Source organism: Rhinolophus ferrumequinum, chromosome 24 (genome assembly GCF_004115265.2).
Source record: "Rhinolophus ferrumequinum isolate MPI-CBG mRhiFer1 chromosome 24, mRhiFer1_v1.p, whole genome shotgun sequence".
In the NCBI taxonomy this organism is placed as follows: Eukaryota; Metazoa; Chordata; class Mammalia; order Chiroptera; family Rhinolophidae; genus Rhinolophus; species Rhinolophus ferrumequinum.
This window is the reverse complement of record NC_046307.1, coordinates 38,897,911-38,919,223: the sequence shown is the minus strand read 5'-3', so window position 1 is coordinate 38,919,223 and position 21,313 is coordinate 38,897,911. Positions and strand designations below refer to the sequence as shown.

The 21,313-nt window shown below is 50.1% G+C and overlaps 1 protein-coding gene across 1 annotated transcript; it reads left to right on the top strand.

The window, feature by feature from the left end:
* The first annotated feature begins 6,972 nt into the window (after window positions 1-6,972).
* Window positions 6,973-20,508, top strand: STC2 (stanniocalcin 2). The gene is made up of 4 exons (XM_033096961.1): window positions 6,973-7,185; window positions 9,232-9,374; window positions 11,855-12,066; window positions 17,024-20,508. The coding sequence occupies exons 1-4, from the start codon at window positions 7,035-7,037 to the stop codon at window positions 17,424-17,426; spliced, it is 909 nt and encodes a 302-aa protein (XP_032952852.1). The 5' UTR covers window positions 6,973-7,034; the 3' UTR covers window positions 17,427-20,508.
* The last annotated feature ends 805 nt before the right edge of the window (window positions 20,509-21,313 follow it).

The window sequence follows — 21,313 nt, the reverse complement described above, 5'->3', positions numbered from 1 at the left end:
GCCTCCCAGTGGCTGGTGTTCTTTGATAGCAGCCCCAACGGACTAAGACAGTTAGGTTCTAAAGTCGTCAAAGTGAAAAACTTGGATGGTCAAAATTAATCTTAAAAATCCTGTATACCACACACTAAATACAGTACTCATGTTTTGTGTCCTCTATAGTAATTCGTATTCCCACTGAATTTAGAGAAGTACTGAGTTCCACTAAAGGGAAGAATAAATGGAGAGGTTATAACAATAACTCTCACTCACACCACCTCACTTTAAAACAGTCATCAATCCTTAATGGTGAGCATGTGTGGGAAGGTGGGGTGGGGACAGGGTTGGGAACGGATGGAAACTTCTCCTTGTCCAAAGGAGTATACCAGATTTTTGTTTTAATATCTTGCCTCTGCAACCTCAGCCCCTAGTACACTAGGAATAATTTCTCATCATCATTTCCCATCAGGGTCCAATAGAGCCTTTTTATTTCTGTGAGTAATTTACAGAAGTCATAATAAAGGTATACTTAAAAACCTCTATTAGAAAATGTAATAATTTAAGCATAGCAAACTTTTATTCCCTATTTCCCTGGAGTTGAAGATCTATAAACCCAAAAGAAGCAATGTTCTCTGACTGGAATTCAGCTATTCATCAACTGTCGTGCATGAACTTGGGACAGACCCATCTCATAAATACTGATTCCAGATTTCAAGGAAATCTCTAGTCAGTTCTACCTTATCATTATTTCTGGTTCTTCTTGCATTTGCGTCATAAAAACCAGTTACTTTCGAAACCTTTGGGGGCTCATAATTTTGTTTAAGAGAAGGTGGTCATCTTCTTTTCTCCATAATTGCAAAGCATTTTCGTTTTTAAATTTATAAACACCAGTACGAGTGATTAGTCCATTTTGTTTTCATTTCTGTGTCATCTGTTTCCTTTTGATCACCTTTATAAACACATCTGACTTCATCATTTGTTGCCTTCAAACCATATCAAAGAAATTTTGGTAAACAAATGCCACAAAAGGTAAAAGAATATTGGCCCCCTTCTTTTAGCAAAACAGGATGGTCCAGGTTCTTGCAAAATATTAAGTGATAAAATCCTTCCTGTTGAATAACTAATTGGATGAGAATATCGTATTTTCTTTTTGTCCTCAGAAATATATTGTTTACTCATCAATTCTGGATTTTGAGAAAATTCATCCAGGCTATTGTCTTGTGAGACTCATAGTCTGAGACTTTGCTTCTAAAATCCATTTTACTATTATCATCAGAGTCAATATCGCCGCTGTCTCTTCTGATTTGTCTAACTACTGTACAATATTTTTCTTTGTCAATTTTCTTCTTTACCATTTTGTGCAGGAAGTGAAAATTCTATATTCTCAACTGTATGCAAATAAAGCAAAAAAAATAAAACTATAAAGATGGTGTTCTTTATCTTTTTTTTAAATCCCTTCTTGAAAGATGATACTGTACTCTCAGCAACGTAATAAGAAAACTGAAGGGTACTACAATAATCATGATTTATTCCATTGTTGTGTCATCCTTCTAGGTGGTGATTCCGTCATTCTTCCATTTCTTATTAATTTAATGTTTTTAGCATAATTGGCAATAATTGATGAGTAATGCTGAAATAATTCCTAGGATAATAAAATGGAAAATATTTTGAGATATAAGAAGAAAAAGATCCCATGAAATATCTTAGATTTATAAATGGCTTGAATGATCCCAGATGGTAAATTCAAGATACAATGAGTTTTGTTCAGCTTTTGTTAAAAAGCAAATGTTCTTTATGGTCTTTGGAAGATTTCTTTGAAAAAGAACAGAAGTCATGAAATATCAACCTTCACAAATAGTTATAACTGCTCAGGAAAAAAAAAACAACTAAGATTGGGTTTGATGGACTCTGAACGAATACTGATGGTTAAGTTACATTAATAGATTTGGTCATTTTGTGAAGATTTTCAAAATCTGGCTCACTGGAAAACTGCCCCACAAAAACACTCTTCTTTCACCCACTTGAAATTCAAGAGTTCTCAGACCAAAGTTGAAATCCAGTCCCAGAGAGCTCCACACCATTCCAACACCATGATGCCCATCTCTGGGGGGTGGCTCCTCCAGGGCTCCCCATGGGGACCAGGCAGCCCCTCTCCCCGGACGTCTCCTCCTGAGTTCGTCTCCACACACAATGAGGAAGCAAGACTTATGACCCAAGGAAAACAGAGAGGGCTTCTGGAAAACTGGTCAGGCTTCAGGGCAAGGCACTCACAACACTCAGACCACAATCAGACACCCAGTGTGTACAGATTGTATATTCTTTCCAGCAAATGGATTTCTTGTGAGGCAGACAGTGTTTCTAGTCTCCAGGGGTTTTTAAAATTTTTTTGTTTTTTGTTGTTTTCAGTCAATCCCGAAATACAGGTTGACTATTAATCTATGACACAGAGGAAATGTCCAATTCACAAAAGTGGTATGTTCCAAAACGATGGGAGTCCGTTGTTTTGGGAACTCAGAATATATTTTCCTCCAATAAACAATATTATTAATGATGGTGAGGTTTCCAGACCAGCCCCACAGAAGCCTTCTTAACTTAATGTTGCTGAGGCCTGTACTTTTGCAGTAAAAATTAGTAGAAAGAAATTTTGTTGTAGTGCTGACAAACAAGCTCAAATGCTGAAGACAGATTCTCCTGTATCCTGAATTCTACTTAATGAAACAACTGGTTTAATGAAAGAAGGTAAAGGGGAGACACCACTGCTTTCAAGAATTTTGGAAGCTAGCAACAGCAGTTTGTTATTTTGTCTTTTCCAGTTTCACTTTGATACCTTTTTTCATTTCCTCTATATAGGCGTGACCCCAAGGAGCACAGATTTGGGGCTCACATGGGAAGATAGCCAAGGATGGGGGAGGAAAAGCAAAAAGTTTGAAAGAGATTTCATGAATGGAGCGATTAAAGCATGTCATTGTGAGGAGATTGCCTAAATCAGCACTAAATGATTTGCTAAGGAAATTGAGGAGAAAACTGGAGACCCAATATTAGTGCCCCAGGTCCTGGATCAGGTAAGATCAGTCCAGTCTGGCAGACAGTTCCCTCTCTGACCATAAGGTGGTGCCATCAGCCCAGACAGTCAGCCCCAAGGGGGCTGGGCCAGCAGTAGGAGGAGCTCTCCACGTGGAAGCCACGTTTTCCACCCAGGCTCTGGAACTCACAGAAAGCCTGGACTAGGCAGCATGTATCAACCTACACGTCATTGCCTGCTCACCCCACAACTGTCCCCATCCTCCAAGGCCACCCCTGCTCACACCTGAGCAAGAACAGCTTCTATGCCGCGGGGGCATCAAAACCCACATGAAGATTCCAACTAATTCCTTCCATTCCTCTCATCCAGATTCTCCTTGCCAATGGCAGCACTCGACCTCTCACATTTCCTAATTCCAAAGGGGAATCTAGTCTGAGAGCTTCCTGGAGTCTCATCCTTCAATGCCGTCATGATGAGAGAACAGGGTCTTCTATGGTGAGCACAGATTTGTCACAAAGGCCTTGACAACAGGCCCCAGACGCCCTTGGCAGCTTTATCTTCCAACTCGACACCAAAATGAGCACCCCTTATTCCAAATGCAAGTCCCCCCACGCCCCCTGCACGCATTTGCCCTGCGGGCCTTCCTTCCTGTGAGGCCCCTCTCTCTCTTCCTTACCCACCCTTGTCAGCGTCCTCTGGCCTTTCGAAGTCTAGCCTAAATTCCTTCTTCCCCAAGAACTACTCACTAAGTGTTTAACTGGATTTCACTGGTGAATTGGAGTTGGAGAGGAAAATGTGGGTCCCATGCATCAACCACAGAAGTCCTGGGATGTCACGAGGCAGGTCTGCCTCATCCTCTCTAAGGCTGGTTGGGTTTTACACTGAGTAGGGCCCATCCAGGCAGACTCTCTGCTGAACCTCAGGGCAACACCAGCTTGTCTGGCCGCCGCTCCTCCCAAGTCTCAATTCCCATCCAGGGCGGACTCGACACCAAAGCCGCAAGCTCGGTGTGTGGCACAGTGTCTGTTCTCAATCCGTGTTCGCTTTGTAATAATAATGTTGCTATTATTGCTGTCCTCTCTCCACCCCCACTCTCGTCAGCCACGATCTGCCAAACCAGGCCTGAGTTGCAGAGCTGGCTAAAAGAATGAGGGGGGAGCTAACAACAAAGTCTCCGGTTGGACTCCCTTCCCCACTCCCCCACCCCCCCACCCCCAGGCCTGTGGCCTAGACTCCTCATCTCAGCAGACTGCCTACTGATTCTACAGAATTTTCTCTGCCCTGATGGATGACTGAGATGGGTAGTCTCTGGATGTTAGGCCCTGGCCAAGCGGCCTGGAGATAAACCCCTTAAGAACTAGTGCCTGTGGTTGCCAACATTTCAAAATCTAGCTACCATTTGATTTTTATTTCTAAAGGGGCAGTTAGCTCAGGTGGGAGACACAAATGTCCTCAGGGAGGCTGGAGCAAATAGCCTCAAGATGAATTTTTAAATTGTGCAGGTCCTCTGAGGGCAGCCCCAGGGCCTCATGGTGGTAAAAGTCAGTACCCAGCCAAAGGCCAGGAGACTTCCACCTGCCTAGTCACTGCTCCAGGTGCCCTGGGCACCTTCTACCAAGTAGACTCAGGGTGTCTGCATCCTGAAAAAGTGGGCTTGGCTCCTGTCCCCTGGACCTCTCCTACTTCGCCCAAAGAACCTAGTGACCAGATAGATGCCTTTTTTACTGCCAATATCGCTCATATTCTCACCTACAAAACAGGCTCCCTAGAAAGAAAGCTTACCCAAGAAATTCAGGGGCCAGAACACTGCTGTTTGTTATGTTTTGTCTTTTAAGGATCTACAGGAGATGCTTTTTTGTGAACTAGTTAACTATGCAAATAAAGCAGGGTGGGAAATTTCCAACCATCCATTTTAATATACTTGTACCCCACCTCCTTCCACAAAATCTCTAAGGCTGCAAGAAGTAATTGCTATTGGAATCATTGACATGAGTGGTCAATTTCTTGCCACCGCTGTAGACTTGGACCTTAAAAGTGACCACTTGTTAGGGCTCTGAAAGTATGGTAGGCATGATGGACAGTGGCTCTGGGCGCTGCGACCCTGGGGAGAGCCCACTCCAAAGGGGCCTGCCCCACCCCCTCCTCTCCTTCCTCCCAACTCAGAGCTGCGGGACGCACCGGACAGCTGCATCCAGCGGCGGCCAGCCTGGCCCTCGCCTCTACCTTCACTGCGCCCATGTGCAGCCGAGACCCTGGGAGGGAAGCTCTGGAAGCCTAACAGCAGCAGAAGGGTGACCTGGCCCGCACGTCTCCACACCCCCTCCCCCAATCGTGTCACATGGCAGCCCCAACGAGGCGCACAGTGCGTCCCCGCCATGGAGACCCAGGACTGCATCGCTGTGGACAGTGGGTGATGAAACCTCCCAGGCGTATTACCGCAGAGGGTGCGGATGGGAGCAGGGCGGGGTCAGGGGTTGGGAGCAGGTACCCGGGGCTCACCTGTTCTCCAGCAGGAGGGTGGGGACGGCAGGGGGGGAGGGCGAGGGCGCGTCTACCCGGGTACGTGCGGCGGGGCGCACAATGCAGCCCTGCGTCCCCGCCCTCCCCCAGCCCTGCTAGACCCCGGAGCTGCGCCGTCGGACTGACGGTGCCCAGAGCAGTTCCTGTCCGGGGCCCCGGCGCCGGGGCGACGTGCGCGTGCACACGTACACACACAGCTGGGGCAGAGGCGCTCCGAGCGAGCGACGCCCAACTTTCTCCCTGCTTCCGCGAGCCGGCGGGGAAAGCAGCCGGGGGCAATCCAGCCCCGGCTATGTTTAGGAAGGGAGCTCCAACGAGAAAGGAGAAGGGATGGGGAGGATTTCCTGGGGTTGGGGCGGATTTTTTTTTTTTTAACCATGTCCATCCACGGACTGAAGAGTAAAGGGAACCCTAAGCGCGGCGGCGAGTAGCGCTTCGGGAAAATGGAAGAGTGTTTGCAGAAGCGTAGAGTTGACTTTCAAGCTCCCAGCCAAGCGATGCTCACAGTGGGTGGGTTGAATCAGGGCTACCGGAGCCTTCCTGCCACCCGCCTGAAAACGACGCAAGTCCAGCCTGTCACCTGGATCCCTGCAGCCCAGCCCGAAATCTGTCTGGATTGGGAGAGAGGCAAGAAACGGGTACCCTACGTGTTTCAGGGCCCACCAAAGAGGGGCAAAAATAATGGGGGAGCAGGGGGCAGTCGCTCGGGCCAAGTCCTCTATCTAGTACTTTTGCTCCTGTCTTAAATAGTGTGAGGGTTTGTTAATGCAAAGTATTACAACGCCAGGAATTCCCATACGTGCTCTGTTTGCCCCAGCATCACTGTGCCCAGGAAACTCCTCCAATCGGTCAGAGCCTGGGAGTCTCGCTGAATTCCAAAAGGCGGAAAGAGAGGAAAGTTTCCCAGCCCGATGCGGGTGTGATGCGAGCCAGGGCCCCGGGGACGCTGTCCCAGCGCATGTCGTCCCCTCTCGCCCTTTTTTGACTGCACCCGGAGCTGCGATTCGCTTTTATGTTAAACGTATTCGGCCATTGCCCTGGAGCTCCCGCACACGCGCACGCATCTCCGGCCACACTCACACACGCACACAAACGCGTGGCCACCGCCAGGTCGGCAACTTTGTCCGGCGCTCCCAGCGGTGCTCGGGTTCCTAGCGTAGTAGTTGGGCACAGGCCCCGCCTCCCGGCTGTGTTGTCAAAAGGGCCGGGGTCTCGGATTGGTCCAGCCGCCGGGACAACACCTGCTCGACTCCTTCATTCAAGTGACACCAGAGCTTCCAGGGATATTTGAGGCACCATCCCTGCCATTGCCCAGCACTCGCGGCGCTGCTAACGGCCTGGTCACATGCTCTCCAGAGAGCTACGGGAGGGCGCTGGGTAACCTCTATCCAAGCTGCGGCCGCGAGGAGGAGGGAAAAGGAGTGGGGGGAGGAGGGGAAGCAGCGAAGGAGAGGGAAGAGGGGGAGGGGAGCACAAAGGGTCCAGGTCTCTGGGCAGGAGGTTTACACCAAGAACCATGTGTGCCGAGCGGCTGGGCCAGTTCGTGACCCTGGCTTTGGTGTTGGTTGCCTTCGACCCGGCGCGGGGGACCGACGCCACCAACCCGCCGGATGGTCTCCAAGACAGGGGCTCCCAGCAGAAAGGCCGCCTGTCCCTGCAGAACACAGGTAAGTACGTGAGCCCCCGCGGCGGGGGCTGCTGGGAGACCACACTGGGTACCCATGCAGCGCGCCCCGAGAGTTTCACCCGGAACTGGGTGCCCACCTAGGGCCGTGCAAACTCTTGGGGTGGAGCGGGACGTGCAAAGGAGAGCGCGAGGCGAAGCGAGGTCCGCGCCTGGCTCTGTGCGCCCGGAATCTGCACGTGCTGGCAGGGTGATGAAATAGCTGGGGCAGGACTTGTTGCTGTCCTCCCCGGGGTCGAGGGTAAATGAGGCAGCGCCTGACGCGGTCAGTGCTGGCCTCAGACTTCCCGGTCTGGTGCAAAGCTTCCTGCTGCATCCTGGCCTGCCCGCGGGAGGTACGGAGGGTCCCCGGCGCCTGGCTGTGCGCTGCACCAGGGGAACTTCTCTTCCCAGCCAGCCGACCGCGGCAGGACCACTTCTCCCCTCCTCAAAAGATGCTCGACATCGGAGAACTTTGTAGGCGAGACAGATTGCATGGGGGAACTTTCCCGTAGGCTGCATTTCTGGAAAGGGGGTGGGGTTGGGGTGGCGCAAAGCGTACCTCTGCGGTGCTGCCGCCGTCCCCCGCTCCAGGGCAGGTCAGCAAGCGATGAAATGCTGACACGGCCCCAACTGTGCGCCGCCACTGCTCAACCGGCTCTCTCCACTCACCAGCAAGCTGCTGAGCCGAGCCAGGCGTGCAGGGCACGGGACTGGCCCTTTTCCCAGCTCCGGGGAGAGAAAGAAAATCTGCCTACAGCTCCTTGGCTCTCTTGGGCCCCCGCCCCCTCTTATTTAGGGGACCTGAGAAGCCGGCGGCTGCGTGCGTGCGCTCACTGCACGAGCAGGAATGCACGAGTGCCCATTAGGGACTCCTTAAGCCGGTGATTCACAGCCCTGCGCGCTCCTGCCCGGCGCGCCGGGGCCGCGCGTGGGATCAACCCGGAGCCTCCCACCTCCGTACGCTAGTGCCCGCGCCCCGCACCTCGGAGGACCCTCGCCCACCCTTCCCCCTTTCCAGTTCTTTCCCTCAGAATTGAATGTAATTCTCGGTAGTTAGTGACCCTCGACAAATACACGCCCCTCGTTCTCTCCGTAGATTTAAACTGAATGCAGATTATTTACTTTGACCCTGCCTTCCTTCCAAAATAGACTTTTCTGATGTAATTTTGTGGTTGCTTTAAGTCAGGGAATTGGATAGTGGGCAGGGACGGAAGAGAGGCTTTGCACGCGGCAGCCGGACATTTAACTGCCTCAGTCTGTCCTTCCAGAGAGACGAATTAGGGCCACCTTCTGCGAAGGAGGGCAACAAATTCCCAGTCACGGGAATGCTAGAGGATTCAGGGACATCTCACACTGGATCTCTAGTTAAAAGGAGCCTCTGACTGCGACGCTTGCGTTTCTGCAGGCTAGCCCCCGTCTGACGGATTCCCAAGCCTGCTCCACAACCCAGCTTCCCTAGCCTGGTGCTTTTAATGCGAACGGTTTGGAGGCGCTGCCTTAATAGGAATTTTGTTTTGATTTTTAGGTGTTGAATCATGAAGCTGAATTGAAACTGCCTTTTGGACGCTCTCATTTGGGGGGTCAGGAAGGAAATGGCTATGATTTAATAGCTGCAGTTTCAAGTTCCAAGTAGAGAAGGGTATTTCATTGATGGAGTACAGCAGGGAGGAGGCAAGCTAATTCAAATCTTATTTTTGTCTGTGGGTTTAGAAAGCTGAGTCTGTTCTCAAGCTAAGGATTCTCACAAATACTTTAATAAAACGGGACGGATGAAAAATGGGTGCTCAGCCCTGACTTCTGGTTGTGATTTTTTTGTAACGTGGGTTTGGCTAATTTTTTACAAATATTTACAAATACTGCTATTTTCCATAAGTAAATTAAATGATGAAATTTTCTTTCCCTGGCTTTTTAGGTCCTGAAATAACCATTCTAACTTATTTTGCCCATATATTTTCTTTTAGTCATTACTTTTATTTCAACCAACCTCTCTGCATTCACCAGCATGGCTGAGAATTTTGGATATATTTATATGTAATTCTCATTTTAGCGGAAATCCAGCACTGTTTGGTCAACGCTGGTGATGTGGGATGTGGTGTGTTTGAATGTTTCGAGAACAACTCTTGTGAGATTCGAGGCTTACATGGGATTTGCATGACGTTTCTGCACAACGCTGGAAAATTTGATGCCCAGGTAAAAACCATATAGAGCACAGACTGTTTTGGGTTAGCGTAGCATGATTGAAACTTTCTTTGGAAAGACCTGTTAGCAGATTTCTTTAGCTGATCTTTGTAGTATGTTTTAGTGCTTGTAAGAGACATTCTAGGTGTACACAGGAAGCCAGTATCTCCCCGTTCCACCCCTGGAGTTCTGCTCTTTGGAGCTGTCATGAAGGCTAAATTCTTCTCCACTCTTGTGTCTACACAGGCAAAGTGGATTGGAGGCCAAGTTGAACAATTATCTGAGGATTCTTAGCCAAGAAGACAAAAGTCATGATAAATATCTTGTAACGGGGCCCTCTATGAGGGCACCCAGAACTCAGGCTGCAAGGCCCCTCACATTAGGAAACATAGGTTGAAGGGGGAAGGGCGGGAACTCCAATATACATTCCAAAACCTATTGTCACCTAATAGGCAAGACTAATGAGACACAAGATTCGGAGAGACTCATCTTCTCGTGGTGGGTGTGGGGGCAGGCACCATGGATAATTCAGGGCCTGCAGAGAGCACTTTTCTTCCTCCTAAGCTGCAAACCCTCCTCTCCCGACCTGAAAAGTCAAAACTCTGAACGAGTCCTGCGATTCTAGGCTTCCCTTTTGCTCTATATAATAAATATAGTCAGGGCCTGACCCACTTTGGTTGTGCCAGGGTCCCAAGGGTAGAGCCCAGTTGCCGCACGGGGCAGGAAAAGAACCCAACAAGCAACCTTATGGCTCCAATGCCCTCCATCCAAATACATTCCAGATGGCATGTGGCATGAGTCACACCTTCTTCATGTCCTCCGCGGCCTATATATGCACCGTGAAGCCCCCCATTATTCTATCTCAGAAACTTCCTCTCCCATTTCATTGGAGAGTGACAATCCCATTGGGATGAGGCCAACAGTTTAGGTGTGATTTACTAACGTCACCAGTCACTGTCTACTGACATCCTGTAAGGAGCATGACAAAGCAATGCTTGGGAACCAGAAAGGGATGCAACGGGGCTGGCAGCCGATACCGCAGAGGATGTGGGGTGGCAGGAGGGGAACAGACACTGGGCAAGGAAAGAGGTCGAGCATTTGAACTCTTTGAGGCTCCCTAACGAAACATCCCTTCTGGATTCACTGGAATTAGGAAATGAAATAGAAAATCCGGAGGAAAGATGTGTATTTCCGGGCAATCCCACAGGATGTCAGGATGGAATACCAAGAACAGACTGCGGCAGACCTCGCATAAATTAATCTTCCCTTTTTTTTTTCCTCAACCAACAGGGGTATGTTCTCAAGTTAGAAGCATCCCTTTCAAGCCTGTTCTCAGTGCATAACTACTTCATAAACTGGCACACCCTACCCTCCATCCTATTTGGCTCCCACTGGAAAGTCAGGAGGGGGGGCAGGGCGGGGTTTAGTGACCAGACACTATCTGTAGACATTTCAATTGCTTCCAAAGGAGAAAACCGAAATAAATGTGCTGGCTGGCTGCCCACTCCCAACCTAAACCCGTTTCCTTTCTTTACTCCATGCCTTCTGGGCCTGTCTAAAAACAGAGGGGTGACCTCTCCAACAATAGCTTGTTTCTATAGTAATAGGAGTTGTGGGGATCCCTGGGCAGGTATCCCACAGTGCCTCTGTCCCCAGAGGTTGGTAAGGGAGCTAACGGCCACCGAACTCGCCTGCACACCCCCAACAGCTGTCTCCTTTCTAGGATAAGAACAATCTAGAGGGGTTGCCAGGAAAGAGAACTGTGAGCCAGATGTACGCCTGGCTGCCTGAGCCACTCAGAGGCAGGGCGTGTGGGGGGAGGGGCTGGCCGTCGGGCAGTTCAGACTCCAGATGCTGCCAGGCAGTGTGCCAGGCGGGCCTTTTAGAGGCAGTAATCCTAACAATGTAAAGGAGTTGAACCATTTTCCAAAAGGAAAAGAATGCGCCTCCTTAAAGGATAGGAGGAGACGAGAGTGTGGGTTGGGGGTGGTAGGAGGCACTGAGGCAGAAAAGCACAGGCACAGTTAACGGTGAGTCTTCACCTCGCTCGTGGACTCCAAGGAAAAAGGAAAGGCGTAAGGTTTGGACAAGCAGGCCCCTTCTACGTGGGAAAAGCTCTGACTGGGAACCACCAAGGAGTTCTGGATTTATGTCTGGCCCAAATCCGCTTGTGTTCCAGAAAAGTTGCCAGCAAACAGCCAATCCTGGGGTGCCTTGAGGACAGATGGCCCCAGAAGCCCCCACATGAGGGAAACTAGTAGAGCAGCTGGGGAGGAAGGGGGCAGATGTGTTAGTCTCCCCAAGTGACATCGTGTCACTCTGGATGCACCTCCTGGTGTAGCCTCCACTGGTCACCTGCAAGGACATGGGTCTGAGGCAGGGCCTTGGGGTTCAGTTGTCAGAAAGCTCCTATGTAAGCCCAACAAGGGAAAATGCCGAAGTGTGTAACACGGACTCTCTCTCCTGCCCCTTTCTCCTTTCTCTGTCCTCAGGGCAAGTCATTCATCAAAGATGCCCTGAAGTGTAAGGCCCATGCTCTGCGACACAGATTCGGCTGCATAAGCCGGAAGTGCCCAGCCATTAAGGAAATGGTGTTCCAGCTACAGCGGGAATGCTACCTCAAACACAATCTGTGCTCTGCCGCCCAGGAGAACACCCGGGTAATGGTGGAGATGATCCACTTCAAGGACTTACTGCAACAGGAGTAAGTGCTCGCCTGGGGCCGGGAGGGGTGGCCTGCAGGGCTTGGGGCGAAGCCTGATTCGGTTTGAGGGGCTGGTTTGCAGAGCCTGAATTCTCCTGTCAAACGGGAGAGTTGCCATTTACCTCAGAAAGTTGCACAAGCTCCCCCGGGGAGTGCCTTTCCTGCTGACCTTCAGGAAAAACGAAAGAAATTTCCACCCCCGGTTTCAAAATCATAGGCAATAGAAACAGGAAATTTTTGTACTGAGCAAGAAACGTGTAGGATTCAGAAACACCCTTCGTCTTCCCCTCAGCCAGGATCCCAACAGCTCTCTGAGTGCTCCCAGTAGTTCTGCAGGCTCCCCCCCCAACCCCCCACCCCCGCAGGCCGTGCAGAGCAAGTGACATTGGTCCGGCACCAACCAAGAGTCCGGCCCGGAGCCAAGTGCTTTCTGTGACTTTCCTACTTGATCCTCACAACAGCCCTAAGGGGATCCCGTTCTCATCTCCATTGTACAGATGAGAAAACTGAGGTTCACTGAGGTGAAGTCACAGACAGTGAGAGGCACAGCCAGGATCAGAGGCAGGCGGTCCAGCTCCACAACCTACATTCTTCAAGGTCAAACGCTGAAAGCAATAGCTTTCTTCCTGCTCCCGTAAGCTCTCCTTTCCCTTAGAAGGTCCAATTCACCTTCTCTAATACATTAATGCCCTCCCAGAGAAAACTCAAAACAAATGTCAAAAACTTTAGTCAGCTAAACCCTTTTACACCGAAGTGAGGAAATAGGAACATATTTATTCAAAGACTTGCAATTCAGTAATAAACCAAGGAGATCTCATTCCTTAAAGAAAACATGCCATCGATAGGATCCTAAATTTTGCAGAGTGGTGAAGGCTGTGGCTATACAGCTGCGCCTAACAGGTCAACAGCCATGGCTCCTTCCTCTGAGACTTAGGGCAGAAAGCAAGTTACCAGTTAAACAGCCTAGGACAAGTCATCGCCAGCTTGATGGCACCGTTGGTCTATTCACAGTGACTCATGGGGCAAATCAGTACAATTTCATGAAGTCATGCTCCTTAGTTCGTGCCGTGGCCTTCCCCCAGCTATGTCACTCAGCAGGCTACTCCCCACCCCACCCACACCTCTTAGGTCATGGGGGATAGCAACCACCTCGTCACTTTCCGCTTGGTCATGAGGTTCTATGTATCTTGTAACACCTCTGGTCCAGTGTTAGAATTTTACCTTCACTGTGACTCTCCACAGGCAGCTCTAGACAAGAGCAAAATAATGTTGCCTGGAGTTACACTAATGCCTTACAAAATATTTCTTATTCTCCCAAATACCTGTAAAGAAACAAAGCGTCAACCACTATAATACTAGCTATCGTTTCTTGAGTGAGCCAGGCCCTCGGCCAGGGACTTTCCCTGGATTATCTCAATTATCTTTCCCAACGAGGCAGAGATTACAATCCCTATGAAGCAGAGGAGGGAGGTGAAGCTCAGAGGTTAAAGACGTCCTCTGAGATTTGATTCCTACTTTCCAACCTGGGAATTGGTGAGACACGTGACTGACACCAGCTATCAGGAACAGACCCTAAACCTCCTTGCTCCTGGCCTGCTCGCTCCCCACTAGACCTGCTAAAGGCTCACTAGTTCCCAAAAGTGGCCAGGGTTTTTCCCTTTTCTCTATACATCCCCATTACATAAGGAGGGCACTGTGAAATTCCCTTTCTTTCAGGTGCCCTGGAAAAGGCAAATGGCAGCATATGGCTGAAAAAAACTCATGAAATTTATTTGTCCTAAACCTACATTTATCCATTAGAGACAGTGTGTTAGCCTCAAGAATGGATGATGGGACGCTAGTTCATACGTCTGTAATACATTCCTGGAGCCAAGAAAACTGTCTTTTTAGAGAAAAGTCTTCTTTCAGAAAGCTAGAGGTTGTGAAGCCCCCAACCCCCAAATTTAAGAAGCAGGAAAGCACTGTGGCTTTCTGGTGTCTCCGCCATGGAAATATGGCCCATGGGGCCATGGGACCCTGAGTTCCAAAGAGCTCCTCGCATCATTGAGAATGAACACATAGCCCTCCACTCCAGCCCACTCTGCAAATGCAGGTGGTCTACCCCAAAAGGAAGCCTGGGCCTCTTTTAAGGACACTCACTGTGGCTGCACCCAGGTCCTCTGGCCTGCTAGGCCAGCACCTCTGGGCAGTGGGGTCCACCCAACTCCAGCTCCCCACAAACCCCCACTCCCTCCCCTGTGCAGCACACCCTCTTGTTCTTCAAACTGAATTAACTGTGTTTTTTGTAACTATCTGAACTGATTTGGGTACAGAGGATCTTGAGACTGATGGCAAGAAACAATTTAAGAATGTGTGTGGCATCGATAGGTCCCAGACAAGAAAATGAGAACTGCATTTGCTTTTCACTTTCGAGAGGAGGAAATCATAGTCACTCCCGAATCCATGTCACCCCCATCCCTCAACCCCACCCTCCAACCTCCAAACACTCTCACAGCTCAACGTGGTTCCCCTCTACTCCTCTCACCCCTTCCCAACCCACTTTCTTCATATCAACTGTCCCGGCCACCACACACCCTGTCACTGGGTGCTGGCAGCCTCCAGGCATGTCCCCTTCCAAGTATTTTTTAAAATCCTTTAGCCTTGCTGACACCCAGTTGAGAGCTGGGCTTTGTCATTAGACACGGGCGGAGCTTGCAGCCTGAGAAGGCACCACGCCAGCTGGGAACAGGGCTTAGATTAACACACACCCCTCCCCACGGTTTGCAGCTCTCTCCTGCAGAGAAAGTGCCAGGGGCAGAAAAGCGTGCAGGCTGCTCCAGCCTGCTCGGGTCCACCTTGGGTTCTGAGAGCTCATCTGGCAGGCAGGCTGCCCTGGCGAAGGTCCAAGAGGTGGTGTGCTCACCCCCCAGAGAGCCCTCCCCTTACTCTGGGGAAAGAAACTTGCAGAGGAGTATTAGTTCAGTGTCCCCCCAAAGATAGACAGGTTCTCAGCCCCTGCAATTCACTTATCTTGCCCCAGAGAAGTGACAGGTACCATCACGTGCCCAAACCCTGCTGCTGCTAGAGCAGATACGTGAACTTGAGCTCCCTGAGGCCACCAGGTGCTAGGAAGCTGGCACAGATGGAGCATTTCCATTGTGTTGCCTCACGTCCTCCTCTCTTCGCCCACGGAGATGAGTGTCACCACTGTCCTTGACACAGTCAGGGGCCTGCCTTAGAGAGTGTAAGCACGCTGCCCATCGGCCAGGCACGACTCTCTGACTCCAAAGGCATCCAGAGGCAGCCTGATCTTCCAGCCAGAACAGCCCTCCTCTCCCTGCCCCACGCCTTCCCAGCCCAGAAGCTTCCAAAAGCCATCTTCTCCCCACTCTGGATCCATTTTTACATCTATGAAATGAGGACAGTTCACTCAATTACAACTTGAGGACTGATTCATAAAAATGGCAGTAAACTGCTTCCCGAGTCTTAAAACATAATCTGCCCTTCCTGCCTAGCAACCACTGCCAGTTTGCAAAGAAAAGATTAAATGGGCCATAACGCAGCCACCCAGGTGGTCCATGCCCACAGAAGAAAAGTGTCCTGCTCCTTATAAGTGATCTCATGGTCCAGAGTGATTTCTCTGCCGGGGGTGATGGCCCAGAGCTGTGATATTCATGGTCAGATAGATCCAGAAACTTCGCTAGCCAAGGTTTGCTCAAGAATGTGGGTTAGCTACATGAAACACTCCATATCCCATTTGGGGATTTCAAAAGGCCAGTGAGAAAGGCTTCGTGAGTGGGCCATGAGAGCCCATTGCTGGGGATACCTCTTCCCAGATGGGCCCATAAATGTAGACAGCAGGCACACCGCTCCCACCTTTTGCACATGCCTCCTTCCCCCAGGAGGAAGGTTTGCATGATGTGGTCACGCCTCCAGCACTTTTCCTAAAGAAAGACCCAGGGCGGCTGGAATGGCCTGAGCAACTGGCTCTCCCCTCCGGAACCGGAACCGAGCATGTTTATTTCACACACAGCTGCTTTCATTCCAAAGGCCCCTCCTCGCAGCAGCCCTCACCTCCAGTTCTGGGGAAGCCCAGAGTGGAGGAATGGAGATGCTGACTAGTCACTCCGCTCCTGCTCCCTCGTCAGCATCTGGTACCAACAAAAGAAGCGCTCTGTGGGAACTGACCTCCCAGGGAGGCCGTCTTCCTCCCAGCCTCTCCACCTGCTGCACCCTCCTCCAGGTGCAGACGGAAGTACAGCCAGTAACTTCCCAAAACACCTTTCATCAGAAGCCTACACCAGGGGTCAACACAGACATGAGGAAAATGGTTTCTTGGGAGCCTTGCTTAGAGAAGACGTCCCTGGGAGAGTAACAGCCCATGCAGAGCCAGCCAACCTTCTTGACGCCATGTGCGAGGGGATAGTGGGAGACTTCCTGAGTCCTAAATCTTCAATGGCTCCCCCTTTCCTGCCAAAAAGACTCCTCAGTTTGGTATTTAAGGCCCTTCACCATGTGCCTAAGTATTACTCCTCTGGTCCCCAAGACCCACCTCCACTCCACTAAAACCATCCTACTAGCACACCCGACACACGCCCAGAGCTTTCCTGCTCTCTCCTTATCCACACAGCCGTCCTACCTGGCATCGCTGCCCCGTCTTCTTCCTTTACCCTACATACCTGTGACCTGTCACTGGCCCTTTTCCTTGTGGTGGGTTCTGTCCCAACCCTCTAAGTCTCTCCAGTGTCTGGCATGGAGCTTTGTACGTAATAGCCACTCAGGGAGTGGCAGTTAGGACCAGTACTCCATAGAATATGGGTAAAGGCTGGAAGTAATTTTGGAATGCTCCTCCACCAAACCAAACCCAAGCCAAGCATTGGGTTTACCATCTCTCTCTTCCCTGGTACAGTTACTACCCTCAGGCCCATTTGGGACAGGCTCCATTCTCAGTCTCGCTCTCTCTCCTCTCAATCTCTAGACCTTACGTGGACCTGGTGAACCTGTTGCTGACCTGTGGGGAGGAGGTGAAGGAGGCCATCACCCACAGTGTGCAGACTCAGTGTGAGCACAACTGGGGGAGCCTGTGTTCCATCTTGAGCTTCTGCACCTCGGCCATCCAGAGGCCCCCCACAGCACCTCCTGCACACCAGCCCCAGGGGGACAGAGCAAAGCTCTCCAGGACCCACCACGGGGAAGCAGGTCACCACCTCTCAGAGCCCAGCAGCAGGGAGACCAGCCGAGGTGCCAAGGGCGAGCGAGGCAGCAAGAGCCACCCAAACGCCCACACCCGGGGCAGAGTGGCCGGCCATGGGGCCCCAGGAACTTCTGGAAGCAGCGAGTGGGAGGATGAACACTCCGAGTATTCTGATATCCGGAGGTGAAACAAAAGGCCTGGCCAGGAAATCTTTCCTCCACGCCGTCCATTTTCTTCTCTATGGACATTCCAAAACATTTGCCATTAAAGAGGGGGGATGTCACATGCAGGATTTGGTGGGGACAGCGGACTTGATGAAGGTGTATGTTAGCAGAATGAACAGGTGAGGCGGAGATTCCCTGGGCAGCAGCGTAGTCTCGGCGGGGCCCAGTGAGCTCTACACTTGCGCCTCCTGAGTGAACGTGCCACGTGTCCTCCTTGCGACTTTGTCTTCTTTGCATCGGTGGAGCCACTGGGCGGCGGCCTGCGGTTTCCTCTGCTGGGGGGATGGTGGGCCGGGGAGGGGGCAGCGGACAACTGGCCCACCTGGGCTGGACCACACACTTGGCGCTGGGCTCGCCCCGCAGCTTCTGGTGCTGTCTTGGTGGAGAGCGGCTGGGTTCCAGGGCAGGAGAGGATGTGAAAATCTCGCCGGGAATGAGGAGGGTCAAGGAGTCAGAAGCCGTGTGGGTGGTTGGTGCCAAAGGGAAGTTCAGTTTCTTGCCTGGGACCTTGAGGTTTGGAGCTGCTTGCGGGGGGAGGGCGAGGGTTCTAGGTGTAACTTCTGAGCCGTTGTCTGTATGGGGCGCCCTGTCCAAGGGAGTGGCCCTTGTGTTTGTATTTTAACCACTGCTTCAAGTCTCGATTTCACTTTTTTATTTACCCAGTTACATCTACATACTACATATCTGTCGTCTAAATAAATGGCTTTCAAACAAAGCAACTGGGTCATTAAAACCAGCTCAAAGGAAAAACAAACCCCCCCAAAAAAAGACAAAAACCAATCCATGTTTAGGGGCTGATTTTTTTTTTTTAAGTGCTATTTTGAAAGGAATTCCAGAGCAATCTTACTGTACATCCAGTTGCCCGGTGTGGGCTCTCATAGCCACTTCCGGTGAACCACACACGCGCAGGAAGATGCACACACAAGGAGAACACCTGACAGACCCCCACCTCGGCATGTTGTTGCCTCACCTCGACCCGCAAGCAAGATGGATAAAACACTGTAGCCTGGATTCGGGAGGCCAAGTTGGAAAGCTGGCTTCTCTGTGCTAGAGGATGGAAAAGGGGACAAGAGAAGGAACCGCTCAGTACTTCCCATCCTGGAATGCCAACCTTTCACACACATGGAGGAGACGGCAGAAATCTCTGAGGGACAGGATTTTCCAGATCCGGACTGGAAATTTAGCCACGAGGAAAGGAGTCAGAGTGGACAAAAGAAAGGCAGGGAGGAGAGACAGAACTAAAAATACAAGGAGAGGCGGGAGAGGATCATAACAAAGTGTCAGCAGATTTCTTGCGGTTCCTTAAAACATTTCAGAGACAGGCCTCTCCTTTTTCTCCTAATAGGTATCAAAGGTTATCCTTTCTTATAGCCAGCACTCACATTGGAGCCCAGGATTGCAAGAAGGGGCCAGGTCCTCCTAGAGCAGGGTGGGCAACGTTTGAGAGTGTATATATACCATTTGCAGTTTGGCGGGTCACATGGTCTGTTACATCTACTCAACTCTACCATTTAGCACGAAAGCAGACATAGATAGACAACACATAACAAACAGGCTTGGCTCCTCACCAGTACAGTTTTATTTAACAGACCCAACTGGATTTGGCTGTTGGGCCTGAGATTGCTAACCCTCGTCCTAGAGAGCGGGTGAAAAAGCATGCATCCTCCGTTTATATCAGCTCATAACCCTCCCTCAAAGCAACCTGAGGCCAGAGATAAAGAAGCTAAATTTATCTACTCTAAAATGACTTTTTCCACAGAAATGCCCTTACCCAAAACACAGCTACTACTTTTGTACCCCAAATCCAGTCTCACTGCTGCCAGGATATGGTGCTGGAGTGTAATCCCCCCAGTCTTTCATGACCCATGTTGAAAATAAACCACTTGGGTGCTGGGGCAGGGGGACGAAATGCTGGGAGCAGCAGCTAGAAAGAGCTGGAGCTGCAGAAAGCAGGAGATGGTGAGCTTAAGCCAGCTCTGCCCGCGGGGGAGAAGGACCGGTGTGTCAGGCTCTGCCATGGGAACCGAGCGTAAACCATGGCTGTCTCATGCCATGGGCCACTGCAGCACGCCGACTGTTTTACTCACATCACTCAAAAGCTGAAGCAATAACATACTCCTGCATTGCTGGGTCAGCTGTTCATTTGTTCACTGGCTCCCAGGCTGGATGTGTAAAAGGCATCACTTTTATATTTCTCTCAGTGTCAATGTTTTATGTGTTCGCCTACTGATGTCCCATTTGTTGCTTCTATTGTAAATACTTGTCATTTGTATTTATTATCTCAGTGTTTTCCCCTTAAGGCATAAAATTGCTTACTCTGTTCATTTCAACTCTTTCACTGATCTCTGTTGTCTATTTTTCATGCCAGAGGTTTGTTTCTTCCCAAAGGTCAGGTAGATAGCATTTCATTCTGCTTCCTAATGTTCTGAGACATACAACAGTACTTATTGCTAAGGTTCTTTTGCTCAAAACTGAGGAACATCCAAATTCCTATGAGCAGTGGCAGAGACATTTGTACAATCTAAAATGTAAACAACGCCAGCATTAAAAATAGAACCTTAACTTGGGCTTCGTACTTCATACAAATTTACTCAGGAGCCTTCCTTTGAGGAAGGATGTGGATTTCCAAATAAAGATATGATGTTTGTTTTGAGCTTTGCATCTTAACAAGATGATCTGAACACACCTCTCCTTTGTATCAATAAAAAGCCCTGTTCTTCTGAAATGAGGACTGAATATAGTGAAATGCTGACACCGAAAACTAAATAAATAGAAAATACCAGCCCAGAACTGTAGTCATACTTTGACACATACACACAGATGGAGAAAGAGAGAAATTTAAACTCGAACCACACAAACGGCTTCGCTACAACAACTTGGAAAAACAATGCTTGCAGGGCCCATTTCCTAAGGAAGAGCAACGTCGCCTGATCTCAGAATTGGCACCACGTGGGCTCGCTAAGTCATAATATCTGTTTCTGTTATGGATTTAGGCAGCAGGACCTGTATATTGTCACATGGCATTAATTTTCTCCAAGCATTAATAAAGGCTTTAAATAAATGGCTTCCACTCAGTAACGTTATTGTCTGAGCGGGCTTTGGACGGCCCGTGCAAAGGGGGAGGGCTATGAGCAAGGGGGCTTTGGAGTCCTTTTTAAATGCTGGATGTTCAGTTTACAGGGAGGGGAACCTGGTGAAGGAGACCACTCTGGGCTTCTCCTTCACAGGGACTCTGTCCCAACTCTGTCTGCGTCACCCAGACCAAGAGGAGACTGAACTCCATGCAGCCGGCCTGGAAGCTCCAGCCCCATGGCCATTAGGGAGGGGCTCGCAGTTCCCTCTCATCTCCCCCGTTGCGTCTCCCCTGGGACCTAGCCACAGGCTTCCAGACCAAGTCTGCCACATAACAGCCTAACTGCTCAGTGGCCTGGCCCAGGCAGGGAAGTTTCCGCCTCCTCCCCGATTCTTCCTGCTTAACTTAGACCGCTGCTGGCATACTTACTCTGTGCCAGGCACCAGAGTAGGCAATTTGCATACATTAACTCATCCTGACTATGTCCCACAAGTAGCAGATACTATTATCCCATTTTACAGGTGAAGAAACCAAGGTCTAGAAAGGTAAAGAGACTTGTCCCAAACCTTGTGCCTAGCGAGTGGGGCGGGTATCTGAACTGAAACCCAGCTTGACGAAACTAAGCCCACATGCTTTCCCTGCCTTTCAGGCCCAGATTCTCTACACTCGATTTATTTTTACTTTAAACCGATCAGTATTTTTCCTATTTTACACGAGGCTTCGAGAAAGAATAATTATACTCTTATATTTATAGCACCCGGCCTCCGGGGAGTTCTG

Bases quoted from the DNA above. Each gene is read 5' to 3' on its own strand.
- STC2 (XM_033096961.1), top strand. From the start codon at position 7,035: ATGTGTGCCGAGCGGCTGGGCCAGTTCGTGACCCTGGCTTTGGTGTTG. The intron at 7,186-9,231 runs GTAAGTACGTGA...TTCTCATTTTAG, and splicing joins CCTGTCCCTGCAGAACACAG to CGGAAATCCAGCACTGTTTG. The intron at 12,067-17,023 runs GTAAGTGCTCGC...CTCAATCTCTAG, and splicing joins AAGGACTTACTGCAACAGGA to ACCTTACGTGGACCTGGTGA.